The following is a 23,760-nucleotide window of genomic DNA, read 5'->3' as shown; positions in this document are numbered from 1 at the left end:
GACCTTAACGACGCCCCTTAACAGCAGGAAGTAGCCAGACAGACCACGGCGCCCCTTATCACTATTACCAATAAAAGGTTGGACTGTTTGGATGAACGGAGGCAAGATGGTGCACTTCCGGGTTCTTCATCAACAACTTTTCCCACGTGCGCGAAAATGCAGCCAGCGCCCGGGAAGGTGCAGACCAACCGGGCATGCGCCAGGTGACGTCAATCCGAAGAGACCAAGATTTACCTGGTTGCACCTGCGGAACGCCCCCCAACACGCCCGTGCCCCGCCTATTGCCCTCCCACTCCTAGAAAAGCCGCTCCGGATGGACGCCACGCGTGGACTTCCCAGCCCCACTCCTGTCGGGATGTTGGGACTGTATCAGGAACCCCACCCGAGAGCCCCACCGGGGGACTCTGTCGGCCTCCTTTGCCGGAGGCCGACAGACCTCTCCCTACCCACCTTCTTCCCCTGAAGCTAGGTGACCAAAAATAAATTTGCAGTTTTGCTCCTAACCTTACCTACCTGCTGGTTCTTTTGTGCCCGCTCTGGTGGTCTTAGGAAAACAAATCAGTCAGGAGTCTAAGACCAGCCTGGACAGCATGACGAAACCCTGGCTCTACTAAAAAATACAAAAATTAGCTGGGTGTGTTGGCAGGCACCTGTAGTCTCAGCTATTTGGGAGGCTGAGGCAGGAGAATGGCTTGAACCCAGGAGGTGGAGGTTGCAGTGAGCCGGGGATCACGCCACTGCACTCCAGCCTGGCCGAAAGGGCAAAACTCTGTCTCAAAAAACAAAAACAAAAACGAAAAACCTGCGGCCATAAAAAAGAAAGAAATCATATCCTTTGCAGTAATGTGGATGCAGCTGGAGGCCATTATCCTATGTAAATTAATGCAGGAATAGAAAACCAAATGCCACATGTTCTCACTTATAAGTGGGAGCCAATCCTTGGGTACACATGGACATAAAGATTGGAACAATAGACACTGGAGACTCCTAGAGGAAAGAGGGAAGTGGGGGCAAGGGTTGCAAAATGAACTATGGGGTGCCATGCTCACTACCGCACCCCAAACCACAGCATCACGGAATATACCCATGTAACATCTGTACATGTACCACCCGAATCTAAACTAAAAGTTGATGTTATTGAAAGAAAAGAAAATATAAAAAGATTATCACACCAATTTCAGAACAGTTTCATTACAAGATGAATACTAGAGAAAATATTTGTGACAATGAAATTAACATGCAACTACGAATCTTACAAAAATCTACAAGCAAATTTCAATGATTAGAAATTCAACTGGCATCTGACGTTAATGAACTGGGAATACCCTTCTTGTGTATCAACTACACACTGACTGTATTCTTTAAAGATGGCTTCATTTTTTAGTCTATCTTCTTGATAGTGGAGACCTTAATCTGGGACCTTGGAAATAAATTTGAATCAATATATCACTCAATTCCCCCCTCTCTTTATCTATTCTTTCTATCTATCTATCTATCTATCTATCCATCTACCTATCTATCTATCTTTTCTTTGTTTTTCTTTTGAGACGGAGTCTTGCTCCGTCGCCCAGGCTGGAGTGCAGTGGCACCATCTTGGCTCACTGCAAGCTCTGCCTCCCGGGTTCACGCCATTCTCCTGCCTCAGCCTCCGGAGTAACTGGGACTACAGGCACCCACCACCATGCCCAGCTAATTTTTTTGTATTTTTTAGTAGAGACAGGGTTTCACCATGTTAGCCAGGATGGTCTCGATCTCCTGACCTCATGATCCGCCTTGGCCTCTCAAAGTGCTGGGATTACAGGTGTAAGCCACCATGCCTGGCCCTATCTATCTATCTCTATCTATCCATTCATCTAATCTATCTATATACATTATATATATATAATTCCTCTCTCCCTTATCTATCCATCCATCTAAGCTATCTACATACATATATATATAATTCCTCTCTCTCATCTATTATCTATCCATTTATGTAATCTATCTACATACATATGTATATAATTCCTTTCTCTTATTTATCTACCCATCTATCTAATCTACATACACACACACACTTTATATACCCTCTGCCAATCCATAGAGACCTCCCTCTGTACACACAAACACACACACACACACAGACACACACACACCCTTATACCCTCTGACAAACCTTTCTGATTTTTATCCTTTCATGGTTACAAGGAATATTAAATTGCTGTATCAATACTTGGTAAACAACCTACAGTGTTAGAGATTACCACCATAAAAGGTGTAGTTTTTTGTCTGGTTTTGTTTTGTCTTGAGACTGGGTCTCACTCATAGGCCAGACTAGAGTGCAGTGGTATGATCATGGCTCACTGCTGCCTTGACCTCCTGGGCTCAAGCAATCCTCCCACCTGAGCCTCCTGAGTAGCTAAGACAACAGGCAAGTGCCACCACGCCCATCTACTTTTTTTTTTTTTTGTATTTTTTAGTAGAAATAGAGTCTTGCCATGTTGCCCAGGTTGGCCTCAAACTCCTCAGCTCAAGTGATCCACCTGCCTCGGCCTCCCAAAATTTTGGGATTACAGGCATGAGCCACTGTGCCTGGCAGAAGGTGTAGTTTTTAACACGTAGAGTAGTTCCTTGACATATGGCCACATATGTTCACTCACACTAGATGCTTGCAGCACACCCTGGCATATTGAAGGCTCTGAAATTACCATACTAAGAAAAGGAAAAAACGGCCAGGTGCAGTGGCTCACACCGATAATTCTAGCACTTTGGGAGGCAGAGGTGGGCAGATCACTTGAGGTCAGGAGTTCGAGACCAGTCTGGCCAACAGGGTGAAACACCATCTCTACCAAAAATATAAAAATTAGCTGGGCATGGTGCAGGGTGCCTGTAATCCCAGCTATTCGGGAGGCTGAGGCAGGAGAATTAGTTGAACCTGGGAGGCGGAGGTTGTGGTGAGCCAAGATCGCACCACTGAACTCCAGCCTGGGTGACACAGTGAAACTCTGTCTCAAAAAAAAAAAAGAAAAAAAAAAAAAGGGCAGGGTGCAGTGGCTCACGCCTGTAATCCCAGCACTTTGGGAGGCCGAGGAGGGTGGATCACAAGGTCAGGAGATCGAGATCATCCTGGCTAACTTGGTGAAACCCCTTCTCTACTAAAAGTACAAAATATTAGCTGGGCGTAGTGGTGGGTGCCTGTAGTCCCAGCTACTCCAGAGGCTGAGGCAGGAGAATGGCATGAACCCGGGAGGTGGAGCTTGCAGTGAGCTGAGATCGCGCCATTGCACTCTAGCCTGGGCGACAGAGCGAGACTTCGTCTCAAAAAAAAAAAAAAAAAAAGGAAAAAAGGAGTAATTGTATAATGGTTATTAATAGGTAGTGATACACAACAAGCTCTGGAAAAGCTTTTCCCCTTCCTTTGGAAAGGACTAAAGTAAGAGTATTTTGTTAAAATGTGTGTTTATTTTAGGAATTAAAGATAATTTGTTCTATGTCCTTGAAATTTATTCTAAGAAACCAGAGTACTGCTGAGGACCTAGCACAAAATAAAATGACCATTTGTCTTGGGCTCTGCAGTGTTAAGCAGTGTTTGGTAAGCTGAATCCAAGAAGATGTGTTAGGATCGTTTCTAGGCGAATGCTTAGGATATCTTAGAAGACTACGGAAGTTTTGCCTGCAATCCTTTTGAGATTGGGAATACAAAGGATAAAATTACAACACCTACAGTATTTTGCAAAATCTTTCTGAAAATCCGTCCTGGCATTAACAAAAGCACATCCTCTCTCGGTTCCGACGACAAACACGTCTGTTTCGTACACTGCGATGCAGGCCACTTCTACCTTGGACTTGGCCAGTTCTTTACACTGAAACAGAAACAAAAGGGGATGTATTATCTACAAGGGCAGATCCAAGTTCGCGGTGCCTGGGAGGCCTGCTTTAAGAATACAAAATTAGGGCCGGGCGCGGTGGCTCACGCCTGTAATCTCAGCAGTTTGGGAGGCAGAGACGGGAGGATCACGAGGTCAGGAGATTGAGATCGTCCTGGCTAACAAGGTGAAACCCCGTCTCTACTAAAAATACAAAAAAAATTAGCCGGACGTGGTGGCGGGCGCCTGTAGTCCCAGCTATTTGGGAGGCTGAGGCAGGAGAATGGCATGAACCCGGGAGGCGGAGCTTGCAGTGAGCCGAGATCGCGCCACTGCACCCCAGTCTGGGGGACAGAGCCAGACTCCATCTCAAAAAAAAAAAAAAAAGGCCGGGCGCGGTGGCTCAAGCCTGTAATCCCAGCACTTTGGGAGGCCGAGACGGGCGGATCACGAGGTCAGGAGATCAAGACCATCCTGGCTAACATGGTGAAACCCCGTCTCTACTAAAAAAAAAAAATACAAAAAACTAGCCGGGCGACCTGGCGGGCGCCTGTAGTCCCAGCTACTGGGGAGGCTGAGGCAGGAGAATGGCGCGAACCCGGGAGGTGGAGCTTGCAGTGAGCTGAGATCAGGCCACTGCACTCCAGCCTGGGCGACAGAGCGAGACTCCGTCTCAAAAAAAAAAAAAAAAAAAAAAAAAAAAAAAAAAAAAAAAAATTAGGTAGCAAAAGGAATATTTATTTATATTATTTTTATTTTTGTTTTTTGAGACAGAGATGGAGTCTTGCTCTGTCGCCCAGGCTGGAGTGCACTGGCACGATCTTGGCTCACTGTAAGCTCCATCTCCCGGGGGTCACGCCATTCTCCCACCTCAGCCTCCCAAATAGCTGGGAAGGCAGGCACCCACCACCAGGCCTAATTTTTTTATTTTTCTAATTTTTAGTACAGATGGGGTTTCACTGTGTTAGTCAGGACAGTCTTGATCTCCTGACCTCGTGATCCTCCCACCTTGGCCTCCCAAAGTGCTGGGATTACAGGCGTGAGCCACCACGCCCAGCCAGAATATTTATTTAGAATGAGAAAAATCACCGAGAAAGGAAACCAAAACAAATCAAGCAAACATCATAAACATCATAAAACCCAAAGAACATATTTTTATTGACTGCCTGACATGGGTCTCCAATACGATTTTTCCCTGTGTTTTTGGCTGCAGACTTTCTGGTTACCTCTTCATATACACAGGCCTTTCATTTATTTATTTATTTATTTATTTTATTTTTATTTTTTTTTTTGAGACGGATTCTTGCTCTGTCACCCAGGTTGGAGTGCAGTGGTGTGATTTCAGCTCATTGAAACCTCTCCCTCAGCCTCCCACGTTAGCTGGGATTAAAGGTGCCTGCCACCACACCCAGCTAGTATTTTTGTATTTTTAGTAAAGACAGGGTTTCACCAAGTTGACCAAGCTGGTCTCAATTCCTGACCTCAGGTGATCAATCCATCCTCCTCGGCCTCCCAAAGTGCTGGCATTATAGCCACCACACCCTGCCTCCTTTTCTTTATAATATTTTATTTACTGATAAGAAACACACACATAGAATTTACTGGGTTTTTTTTTTAAAACAAGGTGGCACTCTATTACCCAACCTGGATTGCAGTGGTGTGATCACGGTCACTGCAGCCTCGACCTCCTTGGCTCAGGTGATCCTCCCACCTCAGCCTCCCAAGTAGTTAACACTACTGGCATGCGCCCCCATGCCCAGCTAATTTTTGTATGTTTAGTAGAGATGGGGTTTCACCATGTTGGCCAGGCTGGTCCTCAACTCCTGGGCTCAAGCAATCTGTCTCCCTTGGCCTCCCAAAGTGCTAGGATTACAAGCGTGAGTCACCACGCCCAGCCGAATCGTTTATTGTTTGTCTCCCAAGTAGGATATAAGATCTCTGTGAGGGGGACCTTCTCTGTTAAATGAAAGGAATGTGATCAGTTCTTAAACAATGTCCCTGGGAAAGATATTTCGAGTTTTCTTCAAATGGATCCTAATTCTTTCTTTTATTATTATTATCATTTGAGACAGGATCTTGTTCTGTTACCCAGACTGAAGTAGAGTGGTGCAACCCTAGCTCACTGCAGCCTTCATCTCCTAGGCTTGAGAGATCCTCTTGCCTCAGCTTCTCCAGTAGTTGGGACTTACAGGCATGTGTCACCACACCCGGCTAATTTATAAAATTTTTTATTTTTATTTATTTATTTATTTTGAGACAGAGCCTTGCCCTGTCGCCCAGGCTGGAGTGCAATGGCATGATCTCGACTCACTGCAGCCTCTGCCTCCTGGGTTCAAGCGATTCTCCTGCCTCAGCCTCCCAAGTAGCATGTGCCACCATGCCTGGTTAATTTTTTTGTATCTTTAGTAGAAACCAGGTTTCACCATGTTGGCCAGGCTGGTCTCAAACTCCTGACCTCGTGATCTGCCTGCCTCGGCCTCCCAAAGTGCTGGGATTACAGGCATGAGCCACCGCACCCAGCCTAAAAATTTTTTTAGTAGAGACAAGGTCTTACTATGTTACCCAAGCTGGTCTCAAAACTCCTGAGCTCAAGCGATCCTCTGGCCTCAGCCTCACAAAGTGGTGAGATTACATGAGATTACAAGCGTAAGCCACCCTGCCTACCCCTAATGCTTTCTTTTAAAATTAATTCCAACTTGCATGGTTTTTGTTGTTGTTGTTGTTGTTTTTTTAGAGTCAGGGTCTTGTGTTGTGCCGGCTGGAGTGCAGTGTCATGCTAGCTCACTGCAGACTTGAACTCCTAGGCCCGAGCAATCCTTCCACCTCAGCACCCCAACTAGCTGGAACTATAGCACCATCCCCTCTAGCTAATTTTTTAAAAATAGTCTTGTAGAGACAAGGTCTTACTATGCTGCCCAGGCTGGTCTCCAACTCCTGGCCTCAAGCCATCCTCCCACCTCGCCTCCCAAACCGCTGGGGTTACAGGCTGACTACGCTAATTTTGATCACTTGAATGATGTGGTGTCTATCAGATTTCTGCACTGTAAAGTTACTGATTTTCCTTTTTTAATCAATAAATATCTTCTGATCAGATACTTTGGAGTTATGTAAATTTCTCATCAAATTTTCATCCACCAGGTAAAGTTTACCTTTTGGGTGTAAATAGATATATATAAATAGGCTATTCACTTTTTTTTTCTTGAGACAGAGTCTCACTCTGTCACCCAGGCTGGAGTGCAATGGCACAATCTCAGCTCACTACAACCTCCACCTCCTGGGTTCAAGTGACTCTCGTGTCTCAGCCTCCTGAGTAGCTGGGAATACAGGCGCTGCCTGCCACCACACCCAGCTAATGTTTGTATTTTTAATAGAAACAGGGTTTCACCATGTTGGCCAGGCTCGTCTCCAACTCCTGAACTCAAGTAATCCACACACCTTGGCCTCCCAAAGTGCTGGGATTATAGGCATGAGCCACTGCGCCTGGCCTATTTACTTTTGAATTTAGATATTAAAAATATTCTCAAACATGGTAACAAAGGTTACCATTCATTACATTTCAGTTCTGGGAGCTTAAGTTTATATAATTGCATCCATAGTGTAATATACAAACACATAAATAATCTGACTAGCCCATTATCCTCTATAAAGAATACCCTTATATAGATGTCAGATAGAAGGCAAACATCAAAAGTGATACTGAAGCAGCCGGGCACAGTGGCTCACGCCTGTAATCTCAGCACTTTGGGAGGCCGAGGTGGGCAGATCACCTGAGAGGTAAGGAGTTTGAGACCAGCCTGGCCAACACGGTGAAACCATCTCTATTAAAAATACAAAAAATTAGCCGGGCATAGTGGCAGGCACCTGTAATCCCAGCTATTCAGGAGGCTGAGGCAGGAGAACTGCTTGAACCTGGGAGGCAGAGGTTGCAGTGAGCCGAGATCATACCACTGCACTCCAGCCTGAGCAGCAGAGCAAGACTCCGTCTCAAAAAAAACCAAAAAAACAAAAATTAGCTGGACGTGGTGACGGGTGCCTATAATCCCAGCTACTCGGGAGGCTGAGGCAGGAGAATTGCTTGAACCTGGGAGGCAGAGGTTGCAGTGAGCTGAGATCGAGCCACAGCACTCCAGCCTGGGCGACAGAGTGAGACTCTGTCCTGAAAAAAAAAAAGGGGGGGATACTAAAGTGTTTAATGATTTTGTCGTTTCGACAATGACCCATCTATGGAATGTCAGACAAGTGTCAGGCTGTCTCACCATGGACTCGAGGGCAGACACGAGGAATGTCACCACCATCCTGCTCTCTGAGGACTCTTCTTCAACAGGCAGGGTGGACACTGCTACCTGGGCCATGATCCCTGTGCAAGAGAAGCAATAAGAAAGTGGCAAAAATTCAGAGTCTGAAACCCACATTTAGAGCTGTGAGGGTGCTCACAAAAGATCTAGTTCAAACTTTCCTCTCGAGGTGAAGAAACTGAAATGTAAAGGCATTTAGTGACTTGCCCATGAGCTCCTGAATAGTAATGCTAACTTATTTTATTTTATTTTGAGACAGGGTCTTGCTCTGTCACCCAGGCTAGAGTGCAGTGGCACAATCACAGTTTACTGTAACCTCTGCCCCCTGGATTCAGTCGATCCTCCCACCTCAGCCTCCCCAGTAGCTGGGACTACAGGTGAGCACCACCACACCTGGCTAATTTTTGTAGTTTTTGTAAAGATGGGTTTTTGCCATGTTACCTAGGCTGGTCTCAAACTCCTGAGCTCAAGCAATCTGGCTTCCTTGGCCTCCCAAAGTGCTGGGATTACAGGTGTGAGCCACCGCGCCCAACCCTGCTTTCTATTTTTTTGGACACTGAATTTCACTCCTGTTGCCCAGGCTGGTGCAACGGCGCGATCTCAGCTTCTGCAACCTCCACTGCCTGAGTTCAAGTGATTCTTTTCTGCCTCAGCCTCCTGAGTAGCTGGGATTACAGATGCCTGCCACCACACCCAGCTAATTTTTGTATTTTTAGTAGAGATGGGTTTTGCCATGTTGGCCAGGCTGGTCTCGAACTCCTGCCCTGAGGCGATCCGCCTGCCTTGGCCTCCCAAAGTGCTGGGATTACAGGCATGAGCCACCGTGCCCAGTCAACTTCCTTTTTTAAAAACTATTTATTTATTGAGACACAGGGTCTTGCTCTATCGCTCAGGCTGGAGTGCAGTGGGGCAATCTCAGCTTACTGTAGGGTCCCAAGCAGCTGGGACTACAGGCACACACCATCACACCTGGATATATATATATATATTTTTGTAGAGACAAGGTTTTGCCATGTTGCCCACATTGGTCTTAAATTCCTGGTCTCAAGTGACCGCGATCCATCTGCCTCGGCTTCCCAAAGTGCTGGGATTATAGGCATGAGCCACCATGCCTAGCCTTTTTTTTTTTTTGGCAGGGGTTGGAGGGTACGGAGTCTTGCCCTGCCGCCCAGGCTGGAGTGCAGTGGCACAATCTCGGCTCACTGCAACCTCTGCCTCCCAGGTTCAGGCGATTCTCCTGCCTCAGCCTCCCAAGTAGCTGGGGTTACAGGCTCCCACCACCACGCCTGGTTAATTTTTGTATTTTTAGTAGAGACGGGGTTTCACCATGTTGGACCAGGCCAGTCTCGAATTGCTGACCTCAAGTGATCCACTTGCCTAGGCCTTCCAAAGTGCTGCGATTACAGGTGTGAGCCACCTCACCCAGCCTTTTAAATTTATTTTTATGCTAACTTTACAGCATATATTTTCCACTAAACCTACACATGGCCTCCCCATAAAACAAACTCAGATATTATGTGACAGGAGCATGTTCTTTCCCAGATGAGAAGAGGATTCATATCTTATTGATCCAATGACGTTTAGTCAGATTTCAGCATGGTTGTGACAGCTACCATCCTGTTTCACTTAGACATAGAAAGGACATACTATAGAAAGGAAAGGGTTTGTGTACTAAAGATAGGAAGAGAAAATTCCTTCTTTCCCTCTTCCTTTTGGACTTCTGTCTCCTAAAAGCTCACTCTAAATTTTGTCAAGCTTTTTTTTTTTTTTTTTTTTTTTTTAGCTTTTTGTTTGTTTGTTTTGTTTTTAGAGACAGGATCTCACTCTGTCACCCAGTCTGGAGTGCAGTGGCACAATCATGGCTCACTATATCCTCCAACTCCCAGGCTCAAGTGATCCTCCTGCCTTACCCTCTGGAGTAGCTGGGACTGCAGACATGTATCACCAGACCCAGCTATATTTTTTAACATTTTTTTTGTAAAGATGGGGTGTTGCTCTATCACCGAGGCTGATCTCAAATTCCTGGGCTTAAGCCATCCTCCTGTGTCGGCCTGCTTAAGTGCTGGGATTACAGGCATGAGCCACTGTGCCTGGCTGATGCATTTTGCCAAGCTCTAAATGAAGTTAGCTTTAAGAAATTTCTTTGAAAAAAATTATCTGAAATCTTAAAAACAACTTTTTGAAATGGAACATGCAAATTAAGTACCCGTCAGCTACCATCATATCCCTCCAGTATTTGACTTAATTCTATTTGTAAGCAAAAGACAAACAGATCACATGAGGGTACATGTGGAAGACAGAAGATTTTTTTTTCTTTGAGTTTTGCTCTTGTCACCCAGGCTGGAGCGAAGTGGCGTGATCTCGGCTCACTGCAACCTCTGCCTCCCAGGTTCAAGCGATTCTCCTGCCTCAGCCTCCTGAATAGCTGGGATTACAGGCAGCCGCTACCACACCCGGCTAATTGTTGTATTTTTAGTAGAGACGGGGTTTCATCATATTGGTCAAGCTGGTCTCAAACTCCTGACCTCAGGTGGTCTGCCCGCCTTGGCCTCCCAAAGTGCTGGGATCATAGGCGTGAGTCACTGGGCCCAGTCAAAACTGAAGATTTAAGGGAGCGAAGTGTGGAGGTTACATGGGGTTATTTGGAAATATTCACAAACGTCTCTTTCAGATCATGTGGTTTGATTTCTTACCCACTTGAATGTGGTGTGGCCACATGACTTTCGTGGACTGAGGATGTCAGGGAAGTAAATTCACTTTGCCATACTCTCTCTTCCTCCTCAGTGGCCACTGGGAACGTTTCACATGGGACCACCACAGCAGCCTGGGTTCCAAATTGCGGACAACGTGAAACAGATTCAGTCAACACACAACAGACTTTTAGTGCAACCAAGAAGTAAGTCTTTGCTCCTTTAATCCTCCAAAGTCTGGTGTCGTTTGCAACCACAGCACACCCTAGCCGGTATGGACAGTTACGGAAGGTTGAAAAGAAATTCTAAAAATGCAACTATCTATCAAAATTCTTTGAAGACACTTGAGGATCCCTTAGAGTTAGAATCTTTCTGAGAACATTAGCTACGCTGAACCAGTAGGATGCAAATTGTTATCGTTAAAAATTTTTGGCCGGGCGCAGTGGCTCAAGCCTGTAATCCCAGCACTTTGGGAGGCCGAGACAGGCGGATCACAAGGTCAGGATATTGAGACCATCCTGGCTAACACTGTGAAACCCCGTCTCTACTAAACAATACAAAAAACTAGCCGGGCGAGGTGGTGGGCACCTGTAGTCCCAGCTACTCGGGAGGCAGGAGAATGGCGTAAACCTGGGCGGCGGAGCTTGCAGTGAGTGGAGATCCGGCCACTGCACTCCAGCCTGGGCGACAGAGCAAGACTCTGTCTCAAAAAAAAAAAAAAATTTTTTTTTTATAAATCTATGTATCTCTATTATTATTAAACAGAATGGTAGGGGGAAGGGAAGGATAGGGAGAGATTTGGTTGTTTTTTTGAGATGGAGTATCATTCTGTCACCCAGGCTGGAGTGCAGTGGCACAATCTCAGCTCATTGCAACCTCTGCCTCCTGGGTTCAAGTGATTCTCCTGCTTCAACCTCCTGAGTAGCTGGGATTGCAGGCATGAGCCACCACACCTGGCTAATTTTTGTATTTTTGGTGGAGACGGGGTTACACCATGTTGGCCAGGCTGGTCTCGAACTCTTGACCTCAAGTTATCCGCCCACCTCGGCCTCTCAAAGTGCTGGGATTACAGGTGTGAGCCACCGCTCCCGGCCCCTTTTTTTTTTTTAAAGACAGCATCTTGCTTTGTCATCCAGGCTGGAGTGTGATCATGGTTCACTATAGCCTTGACCTTCTGGGCTCAGTTGATACTCCCATTTCAGCCCCCAGGTGACTGGACTACAGGTGCACGCCACCACACCTGGCTAATTTTCGCATTTTTAGTAGAGATGGGGTTTCACTATGTTGCCCAGGCTGGTCTCCAACTCCTGGGCTCAAGCTGTCTGCCCGCTTCCGCCTCCCACAGTGCTGGGATTACAGGTGTGAGCCGCCACGCCCAGCCAATATTGTTTTTCATAGCAAAGACTGTTCTGGCAACAGAGCTGGAGTCAGAAAAAGCAGCTCAATTGCCTCTCTGCTTTTTGGCTAAGTTGAAGAGTAGAAGAAGCAGCATCCAGCCAGGAGATGCGTAGGTCCTAGAAAGTCTTTTCTTGAGCATTCTAGATTCCACTCAGCAAGCAAATGTATATCAAAGAATATGTAACGGCAAAGGTGTGTTATGTTTCCATTCACTAGAACACTCCCTTAGATCACGCTCCATCTTTATTCTTTTGGAAGCTCAGAGAATTTCCATTCATAATCTTTGTTTTGTCTTTAGCATCCTCGGTAGAGAAAAGGGCGTAGAAGTATTCTCATTTTATAGCTTAGCAAGTTGTCCAAGCAAAGCTAGAACTTACACCAGGACAATTTTTGCCTAGTGCTATTTCCACTTCTTCACACCTTCAGTTGCCATTGATCTATGACGTCATTACACTCAGTGTGTATTAAGTAACGGGGCTGGGGCCGGGCGCTGTGACTCACACCTGTAATCCCAGCACTTGGGAAGCTGAGGCGGGAGGTTCACAAGGTCAGATGGAGACCATCCTGGCTACCACGGTGAAACTCCGTCTCTACCAAAAATAAAAAAAATTAGCCAGGCGAGGTGGTGGGCGCCTGTAGTCCCAGCTACTCGGGAGGCTGAAGCAGGAGAATGGCATGAACCCAGGAGGTGGAGCTTGCAGTGAGCCGAGATGGCGCCACTGCACTCCAGACTGGGTGACAGAGCGAGACTCCGTCAAAGAAAGAAAAGGAAGGAGGGAGGGAGGGAGGGAGGGAGGGAGGGAGGAAGGAAGGAAGGAAGGAAGGAAGGAAGGAAGGAAGGAAGGAAGGAAGGAAGGAAGGAAGGAAATGGGGCCAGCATGGTGGCTTACGCCTATAATCCTAACACTTTGGGAGGCTGAGGCGAGCAGATCGCTTGAGATCAGGAGTTCGAGACCAGCCTGGCCAACATGGTGAGACTCCCTTCTCTAGTAAAAATTAGTCAGGCATGGTGGTGGGCGCCTGTAATCCCAGCTACTCCAGACCAGCTACTCCGGAGGCTGAGGCAGAAGAACTGCTTGAACCCAGGAGGCGGAGGTTGCAGTGAGCCAAGATTATGCCACTGCCCTCCAGGTGGAGCAACAGGGCAAGATTCCGTCCAAAAAAAAAAAAAATCCCAGCACTTTGGGAGACCGAGGCGGGCAGATCACAAGGACAAGAGATCGAGACCATCCTGGCCAACATGGTGAAACCTCGTCTCTACTGAAAATACAAAAATTAGCCGGGCGTCATGGTGCACGCCTGTAGTCCCAGCTACTCAGGAGGCGGAGTTTGCAGTTAGCTGAGATCCCGCCACTGCACTCCAGCCTGGTGACAGAGCCAGACTCCGTCTCACACACAAAAAAAACAAAAAAACATTGACTGATGATTGTTGTACAACTCTGTGAATATATTTTAAGAAACCACTGAACGGTACACTTTTTTAATTGTCTTTTTTTTTTTTGAGACAGGGTCTTGCTCTGTCTCCCAGGCTGGAGTGCAGTGGCACAATCATGGTTCACTGCAACCTCTGCCTTCTGGGTGCCTCAGCCTCCTGAGGAGCTGGGATTATAGGCACGCACCACCATGCCTGGATAATTTTGTGTATTTTTAGTAGAGATGGGGTTTCGCCATGTTGGCCAGGCTGGTCTTGAACTCCTGAGCTCAGGTGATCCACCTGCCTCGGCCTCCCAAAGTGCTGGGATTACAGGTGTGAGGCACTGTGCCCACCACTATTTTTTAAATTTTTATTTATTTTTCTGACAGGGTCTCATTGTCACCCAGGCTGAAATGTAGTGCCATGATCATAGTTGGAGCACAGTGGTGCAATCACTGTAGCCTTGACCTCCTGGGCTCAAGCAATGCTTCTGTCTCAGCCTCCAGAGTAGCTAAGACGACAAGCCTGTGCCACCACACTCAGCTAATTTTTAATTTTTGTAAAGAGGTCTCACTATGTTGCCCATGCTGGTCTCAAACTCCTGGGCTCAAACGATCCTTCCACCTCAGCCTCCCAGAGTGTTGGGATTACAGGCATGAGCCACCATGTACAGCCTGAACTGTATACTTCAAATGGGTGAATTGTATAAGTATGTGAATTATATCTCAATAAAAGTTTTTATTGTATTTATTTATTGGTTTTTGAGACAGAATCTCACTCTGTCGCCCAGGCTGGAATGCAGTGGTGCGATCTCAGCTCACTGCAACCTCCGCCTCCCAGGTTCCAGCAATTCTCCTACCTCAGCCTCCCAAGTAGCTGAGACTACAGGCTTGGGTCACCATGCCTGGCTAATTTTTGTATTTTTAGTAGACACAGGGTTTCATCACATTGGCCAGGCCAGTCTCAAACTCCTGACCTTAAGTGATCTTCCCTCCTTGGCCTCCCAAAGTGCTGGGATGACAAGCGTGAGCCACTGTGCCCGGCCAAAGAGATTTTAAAAATCAAATAAAAGAGAGGTTGGATGGAAAAAAAGAAAATTAACATGTACTGAACTACATTCTACACGCCGATGCTTTTATAATCACCCAATTTAAAACTCACATACCCTCCAAGGGAAATATTATTTTCCGTGAAAGGATACAGAGAGCATGGGAGCCTGCCGGGGGGTGTGTAGGTGGTTTAAGGAATGGCAGAGGCTGCAACCGCAGTGGAGGAGCAGAAGGGCAAACAGAAGAAAGGCCCCAGGAGGGGAAAATAAGGCGGGTGACCACATGTCCTAGGTGGGGCAGTCCCAGCCCATGCCCGCCCTGCCAGTGAAATTATTATAACAGTGGTCTCTTCATTCTCAAGTGCCTGGAAGATGAATTATAAGATATTTATGTATGGGTTGTTGTGTGAAATGCACACACACACACACACAGACACACACACACAATTACTAGAATCATGACACCCCGCGTCCTTAAAACAACCTCCAAGCTCAGAGAGGTCTCTCCCTGATGCCGACCAAAAGGCAATCAAAACACCGATCTCTTAACTCAATGCTTAAGTCTGTGTACTTTATTTAGCATGAAGAAAAATGGTCAAAACAATCATGCAATCCATTTCCTGTGAGATTTAAAAAAAGATTAAAATTCTTTTTTTTTTTTTTGAGATGGAGTTTTGCTTTTGCTGCCCAGGCTGGAGTGCAGTGGCTTGATCTCAGCTCACCACAACCTCCGCCTCCCAGGTTCAAGCGATTCTCTTGCTTCAGCCTCCTGAGTAGCTGGGACTACAGGCACGTGTCACCGTGCCCAGCTAATTTTTTGTAATTTTAGTAGAGACGGGGTTTCACCGTGTTAGCCAGGATGGTCTCGATCTCCTGACCTCGTGATCTGCCCACCTCGGCCTCCCAGAGTGCTGGGATTACAAGCGTGAGCCACCGCACCCGGCCTAGTTTTTGTATTTTTAGTAGAGACAGGGTTTCACCATGTTGGCCAGGCTGGTTTTGAACTCCTGACCTCAAATTATCCACCCACCTTGATCTCCCAAAGTGCTGGGATTACAGGCATGAGCCACCTCGCCCAGCCTAACATAAAGGAAACAGTTTTTAAATACAAATTCTTTTATCTGATGTAAACCAGACTAGATGAGGATATGTTTCATTTCTTTTTTTTTTTTTTTTTTTTTGAGACGGAGTCTCGCTCTGTCGCCCAGGCTGGAGTGCAGTGGCCAGATCTCAGCTCACTGCAAGCTCCGCCTCCCGGGTTCACGCTATTCTCCTGCCTCAGCCTCCGGAGTAGCTGGGACTACAGGCGCCCACCACCTCGCCCAGCTAGTTTTTTTGTATTTTTTTAGTAGAGACGGGGTTTCACCGTGTTAGCCAGGATGGTCTCGATCTCCTGACCTCGTGATCCGCCCGTCTCGGCCTCCCAAAGTGCTGGGATTACAGGCTTGAGCCACCGCGCCCGGCCCATTTCTTTAATTATAAAGGTGAAATACTCGTTCATGTCACTTGATGTTTTTTTCTGCACTTTGTAGAGCAGGGCTGACACATAGGTAGTGTGCTCAGTCAGCTAACAATGATTTAATATTTAACTATAATTTTTTTATAGCAAAGTTCACCCTTTTCAGTGTACAGCTCTATGATTTTTTTTTTTTTCTTTTTTGAGACAGGGTCTCACTCTGTCACCCAGGCTGGAGTGCAGTGGAGCACTCTCAGCTCACTGCAACCTCCCCATCCTGGGCTCAAGCAATACTCGTGCCTCAGCCTCCTGAGTAGCTGGGACTACAGGCGTATGCCATCATGTCCAGCTCACTTTTTGCATTTTTTTTAATGCAAATGCATTAGAGAGGAGGTTTCACCATGTTGCCTAGGCTGGTCTCAAACTCCTGACCTTAGGTGATCTGCCGCCTTGGCCTCCCAAAGTGTTGGGATTACAAGTGTCAGTCACCTGCCTGGCCCCTATGAATTTTGACATATATAAAGTCATATAGCTACTATTAAAATCAAGGTATAAAACAGTTCTGTCACTCCCAGAATTTTTTTTTTTTTTTTTTTTGAGACGGAGTCTCACTCTGTTGCCCAGGCTGGAGTGCAGTGGCACAATCTCGGCTCACTGCAAGCTCCACCTCCCAGGTTCACGCCATTCTCCTGCCTCAGCCTCCCAAGTAGCTGGGACTACAGGCGCCCACCACCACGTCCGTCTAAGTTTTTGTATTTTTAGTAGAGACGGGGTTTCACTGTGGTCTTGACCTCCTGACCTCATGATCCACCCGCCTCAGCCTCCCAAAGTGCTGGGATTACAGGTGTGAGCCACTGCGCCCGGCCCACCCCCAGAATATTATACCACAGTAATCCCTAAACAGGTTCTGATGTCAAAAGTCTGCTTTTTAACAAAAAAGAAAATAAAAATAAAAACACAAACAAAAATAGAAATTAAAAAATTGAAAAAAAAAAACAAAGAATAAAATAATAGGCAGGATGACACCAGGTGGAATTCGAAAAAGATACTATCAGTTGGCGTCAACTATGCTACCAGTAATCATTGAAAAAACAAGTGTTTCATAATAATTATTATCATTTTTTGAGGCAGGGTCTTACTCTGTCACCCAGGCTGGAATGCAGTGGTGCAATCACAGCTCACTGCAGCCTCTGCCTCTTTGGGCTTAGGAGATCATCCCACCTCAGCTTCCTGAGTAGCTGGAATCCCAGGCATGCGCCACCATGTTCCGCTAATTTTTGTATTTTTTTGTAGAGAGGGGGTTTCGCCATGTTGTGCAGGCTGGTCTCGAACTCCTGGGCTTAAGTGATCTCCTGCCTCATCCTCCCAAAGTGCTGGGATTACAGGGGTGAGCCACTGTGCTGGGCTGAGTGTTTCATAATTATTGTACTTTCTTTGCCTTTTGTACATAACAACAAATGGAGGCAGGAATGTTGTCTTTTATATTTTATGATTTGGAACACAGCATGCATTAATAGAAAACTGAAAATAATGAAATATGACTATAAGCCAACACAGTGTTTCCCGTCCCAAGTACATTTTCCTGAGAAAATTTCACTGCACTCTAATAAAGCTCAAAATCCTTGACCGTAAGAACTTGTACCACAGAATAAAATCTCCCAAAGCTGATATAGTTATTAACCATTTTCCTACTCACATCTGAAGTGCCAGCACCATTTATTGAGATGACAGATTTTTACATAGTACTTAACTTTTTGCTTTTTTATTTTGAGATGGAGTCTTGCTTTGTGGCTCAGGCTGGAGTGCAGTGGCGCAATCTCAGCTCACTACAACCTCTGCCTCCCAAGTAGCTGAAATTACAGGTGCATGCCACCACACCCCGCTAATTTTTGTATTTTTAGTAGAGATGGGGTTTCACCATGTTGGCCAGGCTGGTCTCGAACTCCTGACCTAAGGTGATCTGCCTGGCTTGGCCTTCCAAAGTGCTGGGATTACAGGCATGAGCCACCGTGCCCAGCACTTTTTGCTCCTTTAAAACTGTAGATGTAAACTCCAAAAACTTCCAAATCTCATTTTGTTTTCCCAGCAATCCTGGAGGACCTTCTGTCCTTCTAATGTAATATTTTACTAATGAAAAGTAAGTACCTAGAAAAATCTCCAGCCTACAGGTCAAATCCAGACTGCAGCCTATTTTTGTAAATTAAGCTTTATCAGAACACAGTCACATTCACTTGTTTACATCTTGGCTACAGCTGCTCTCCTGCAAAGGAAGGTTTGCATGTATGTGACAAAGACCCCATGTCCCCAAAGCCAAAAATACTTACTGTCCTTACAAACAAGGTTTGCCCATCACTGATCTAGAATCTGTATCTATCCCTTACAATCTTTCATCATTTGGAATGTCATCCACTGCCTTTATGAAAACTCTGAAATCTTGAAATAGAGGCCTGGTTTATTTTTAAAAACCATTTCTAGATTTTCCTTTCCAAAGGTTAATTTTTCAGGTTTTAAAGGGCTTAGTTTTCTGGTTTTGTTTTGGTTTTCAGACAGTCTTGCTCTGTTCTCCAGATTGAAGTGCAGTAGTAAGATCACAGCTTACCATGAATGGCTAACTTGTAATTTATTTTTATTTTTTTTGTAGAGACAAGGTTTCACTATGTTGCCCAGGCTGGTCTTGAACTCCTAGGCTCAAACCATTCTCCTGCCTCAGCCTCCCAAAATACTGGAATTACAGGAATGAGACACTGCGCCCAGACTCAGGGCTTGTTTTCTGTTTTGTTTTGCTTTTTTCTTTTGAGATAGGGTCTTGCTCTATCACCTAGACTGGAGTGTAGTGGCATGATCATAGCTCCCTGCAGCCTGGGATTCCCAAGCTCTAGTGATCTTCCCACTTCAACCTCCCAAGTAGCTGGGACCACAGGTGCACACCACTGTACCCACCTAACTTTTGTATTATTATTATTATTTTTTTGTAAAGATGGACTTTCGCCATGTTGCCCAGGCTAGTCTTGAACTCCTGGACTCAAGCGATCCTCCTGCCTTAGCCTCCTAAAGTGCTGGGATTACAGGTGTGAGCCACCACACCCAGCCGCAGGGCTTAGTTTTAATTAATAAATTCTACCTGCTTCACAGCTCAGCCTACAAGTACAAACTCAAGAGTACACGATTCACCATACAACAAAAATGTATTAAGCACCTGCAATGTGAAAACCTATACTAGTGGCCAGGCGAGGTGGCTCACATCTGTAATCCCAGCACTCTGGGAGTCAGAGGCGGGCAGACCACCTGAGGTCAGGAGTTCCATACCAGCCTGGCCAACATGGTGAAACCCTGTCTCTACTAAAAATACAAAAAAAAAAAAAAAAAAAAAAAAGACAGATGTGGTGGTGGGCACCTGTAATCCCAGCTACTTGGGAGTCTGAAGCAGGGAGAATTGCTTGAACCCGGGAGGCGGAGGTTGCAGTGAGCCAAGATCGTGCCATTGCACTCCGGCCTGGGCAATAAGAACGAAACTCCATCTCAAAAAAAAAAAAAAATTAGCTGGGCATGGTGGCGCACTCCTGTAATACCAGCTACTCAGGAGGCTGAAGCAGGAAAATCTCTTGAACTCAGGAGGCAGAGGTTGCAGTGGGACGTGATCGTGTCACTGTACTTCAGCCTGGGCGACAGAGCAAGACTCCGTCCCCACCCCTACCCCAAAAAAATGTATACTGATGGCAAGGAGTGTAGGGGAATCACAAGCAGTACAGTAAAGAAGCCAGACACCTGTGAAATGGGCCCAGGGCATGTAGGAATGCAGATGAATCAACTGGGAGGACAAGAGAAAGGAAGGGCCAGGAGTCTCCCCCTTATCTCAGGGGTACTCGTTCCAAGACCCTCAGTGGATGCTTGGAACTGCAAATACTGCCAAACCCTAAATCTATTATGTTCTTTTTTTTTTTTTGAGATGGAGGCTCACTCTGTCGCCCAGGCTGGAGAGCAGTGTCGTGATCTGGGCTCACTGCAACCTCTGCCTCCCAGGTTCAAGCGATTTTCCTGCCTCAGCCTCCCGAGTAGCTGGGATTACAGGTGTGCACTACCACGTTCGGCTAATTTTTGTATTTTTAGTAGAGACGGGGTTTCACCATGTTGGCGAGTCCAGGCAATATAGTGGGACCAGCCCGGCAATATAATGGGACTCTGCCTCTACAAAAAAATTAAAAATTAGTCAGGTGTGGGGGTGCATGCCTGTGGTCCCAGCTATTCAGGAGGCTGAGATGGGAGAATTGCTTAAGCCCAGGAGGTCGAGGCTGCAGTGAGCTGTTATCCCACCATTTCAACAGGGCGAGACCCTGGGCAACAGGGCAAGACTCTGTCTCAAGAGAAAAAAAAGAAGGCCCGCCAGGCGCAGTGACTCATGCCTGTAATCCCAGCACTTTGGGAGGCTGAGGTGGGTGAATCACCTGAGGTCAAGATTTTGAGACCAGTCTAGCTAACATGGTGAAACCCCATCTCTACTAAAAGCAGAAAAATTAGCTGGGCGTGGTGGTGCACATCTGTCATCCCAGCTACTCTGGAGGCTGAGGCAGGAGAATAGCTTGAATCCGGGAGGTGAAGCTTGCAGTTAGCCGATATCGCAATACTTCACTCCAGCCTGGGTGACAGGGCAAGGCTCTGTCTCAAAAAAAAAAAGGCAAAGGTGACAGGTATAGAATTTTCAACTTGCATCAGGTCAGCATTCAATAAGTTTTGGATTTTGGAACAGACCAAATTTTGGATTTTTGGATTAGAGGTGTTCAACCTATACATACACACCTATGATGAATTTTAATTTATAAATTAGGCACAGTAAGAAAGTAACAACAATAAAATAGAATAAGTATATCAAGTACTGCAATGTTATGTGAATGTGATCTCTCTCTCTCTCCCTCGATCTCTCTCTCTCAATATGACTTGTAACGTACTTACCCTTCTTCTTCTTGTAATGATGTGAGAATCTATGCCTGAATCTGTGTAACCATCCCTTACTCGCAGTAAATGGCTTGGTGTCAGTTTCAGAGCATCCCTTGCTGAAGTCTTGGTATAGGCTCAAGGCTTTCTGGCGCAACACGTTGCTGTCAATGGGAACACGTTTTCTGTTCATCTCTTCCACCCACAAATGCAGTGCCTGTTCCATCTTAACTAAGCACTTATCACGCACTGTGGCCGTCACTTTAGCAGTCGGAGGTGAGACAGCAAAACTAGCACGAATTTCTTTTTCCTTCTTCACAATTTCACGGATGGAAGATTCATTCTTCCCGTAGATCTTAGCAACCTCAGCATAGGATTTTTTTTCTTTCCTGATTAAGTCGAGAACTTTCACCTTTTCACTTAGAGGAAGCACTTTACGGCTTCTCTTTGGCCTATCCAAATTCCCAGCATCACTACTCTTGTGCTGTGGGGCCATTATGACGGAAAGTAAGGGTGACTTGAACACACACACTGGGACACTGTGACAGTCGATCTGATAACCGAGCCAGCTACTAAGTGACTATGGGTGTGGAGCGCCCACAGCGTGGGGACGCTGAACAAAGGGGACGATTCACTGCCAGGCTGCACAGCGCAAGGTTTCATCACAGCGTGCAATTTAACACTTATGAATTGTTTATTTCTGGAATTTTCCATGTAATATTTTCAGACCACGGTTGACCTCAGGTAACTGAAACAGTGGGTAAAGGGGGGAAAATTGTACTTCCAGGTTCCGCAGCCTGAGAATGAGAGAAGGGACTGTGCAGGCTGAAGGCGTGGGGGAAGAGCCAGGGCCCTGGGGAGCAGACGTCAGGGACTAAACAGGCAGGCAGACAGGCAGGAAGAACCGTGACCCACTCCAAATCGCCACTGAAGATTGATCCCAACTGCAAGCTGGTGCCAAGCCCCGCGTCCACGGAAGTCACACAGCCTATGATGCCTTCCTCTCCAAATGGAAGCAAAGAGGAGAAAAGGCTGCTGGAGTCTTCAACTGCAGCCGTGAGCAATCGCCAACTGGCCAGTTTCCAAGCTTACATCTAGACATCTGCTTACTTCAAATTACCAGCACGAACCTAAAACACGATTTTTTATTTTCCTTAAAACACAAAGCTTGGCCCAGCAATTCCAGTCCTTGGTATACACCTATGAGAATTGAAAACAAATGTCCGCACAAAAACGTGTACACCAATGTTCATACCAGTATTATTCGTAACAGCCAAAAGGTGGAAATGACCCAAATAGCCATCAATGGATGGAAAATCAAAATGCTGTGTATTCATATCATGGATTTGTATTCAGTCATAAAGAAGGAAAGAAGCCAGACACACAAAAAACTTGGGATGGTTCTAACCACACGAAATGTCCAGAATAGGCAAATCCATGGAGACAAAAGTGATTGCCAGGGGCTGGGGGTAGGGACAGGGTGGGGACCCGGGAATGACGGCCTAATGGGATTGGAGTTTCTTCTCCTCGGGTGCTGAAAACGTTCCGCAATTAGTGGCAAAGGTTGCACAACTCTGTGCACTGAATTATTCACTCTTAAAAGGTGAATTTTACAATGGATCTCAACGAAGCTGTTATTAAGAAACAAGAAAGCGTGGGCTTGAGGGGTGGAGAATACAGCCCTGAGAGCCTTTGTCCCCCTTTAACTCGAAACCAGAATTGCAACGGGAAATTCCCGGGCCTCGGTCTTTTTCCTTGGGAGTCTGGATTGGTTTTTCGCCAACAAACAGATCCCCGGAGACCGTCGCGAGGACCATATCGACAGACAAAACCCACAACCTGGGCCTCTGGGCGCGCGTGACGTCAGGGGGCGGATCCGAGGCGCAGTTGCCTGGTAACAACGGCGGCCCCGCCCCCTCACCTAACCAATCAAGCGCATCCGCACGCAGCGCGAGCGCCCCACGTACACCGGGCAGAGCGTGACGTCACGCACACCCCCCGCTCGGCCAATCAGGAAGGAGAGGGATGCGCGCTCCGTGCGTACGACCATTGCCCCCGCGGCAAGGCTTCCCCGCCCCCACCCTCACACCTCTGGTCCTGCCCGCGGGGACCGGGGTTGGGGGGGGGGCCTCGCCTCGGGGCGCCGGGGTGTGCCGGGGTGCCACCTCCCCCTGCGGTCGGGTGACCTCCCTTCCCCAGGCTCTCGGGAGTAGGACGTTCCGAAAGGCAACCCGCCCTTAATGGCGGCGGCGGCGGCGGGGGCGGGGTACGCACCTGAGGGCGCCGGGCCGGCCGCGGAGTCAGAGGCCTGGGCCACCTGGGAGCGGCCGATGGCCGAGGGCTGCGGCCGGGAGCCCTGCGTGGGGGACGAGCACGCTGCGAGGCGTGTGGGCGGCGGCCGAGGCCTCTGCTCGCCACTCGCCCTCCTTTTTCTCTTTCTTTCTTTCTTTCCCCCCTTTTCCCCCCCTTTTTTTGTTTGCTTCCTGGAAGGCAGCCTCGACTTGTGTGTCCGCAGCGCCCCAAGTGGGAGTCGCCGTTTCCGGTGCTGTCGAATCCAATTTAGCCGCGCTGTGCATTTGCTTGGAGGCGTGCAGCCCGGTCCTGCGAGGTCCAGAACCGCTCAGCCATCGCTGATTGTGGCATGGATTGCTGGCGGGGCCTTTCTCACCCCGGACACCGCCCTCA

General features: G+C 47.1%; 1 protein-coding gene across 5 annotated transcripts in view; it reads right to left on the bottom strand.

Annotated features, from left to right (window-relative positions):
• LOC104681252 (general transcription factor II-I repeat domain-containing protein 2B) overlaps positions 1 to 23,508 on the bottom strand; it is a 66,661-nt gene extending 43,153 nt beyond the window's left edge. For 3 of the 5 annotated variants that reach the window (XR_004057981.1, XM_030932524.1, XM_030932522.1), the window contains exons 1-4: positions 23,350 to 23,508; positions 21,094 to 22,275; positions 8,102 to 8,202; positions 3,704 to 3,842 (exon numbers count right to left, since the gene is read on the bottom strand). Coding sequence is in view for 4 of the 5 variants with exons in the window: in XM_030932524.1 (XP_030788384.1) it covers positions 3,704 to 3,842; positions 8,102 to 8,202; positions 21,094 to 21,571 (718 nt within the window). In the remaining variant the exon portion in view is untranslated. The remainder of the gene's footprint in view (positions 1 to 3,703; positions 3,843 to 8,101; positions 8,203 to 21,093; positions 22,276 to 23,349) is intronic. The other 2 variants (XM_030932523.1, XM_010387491.2) reach the window with 2 other exon arrangements.
• Positions 23,509 to 23,760: the final 252 nt, after the last annotated feature.

The sequence above is a fragment of the Rhinopithecus roxellana genome, chromosome 6 (genome assembly GCF_007565055.1).
Source record: "Rhinopithecus roxellana isolate Shanxi Qingling chromosome 6, ASM756505v1, whole genome shotgun sequence".
NCBI classification, from domain to species: Eukaryota; Metazoa; Chordata; class Mammalia; order Primates; family Cercopithecidae; genus Rhinopithecus; species Rhinopithecus roxellana.
Note: the sequence above shows the minus strand (reverse complement) of the source record. Positions and strands in the feature narration are given on the sequence as shown.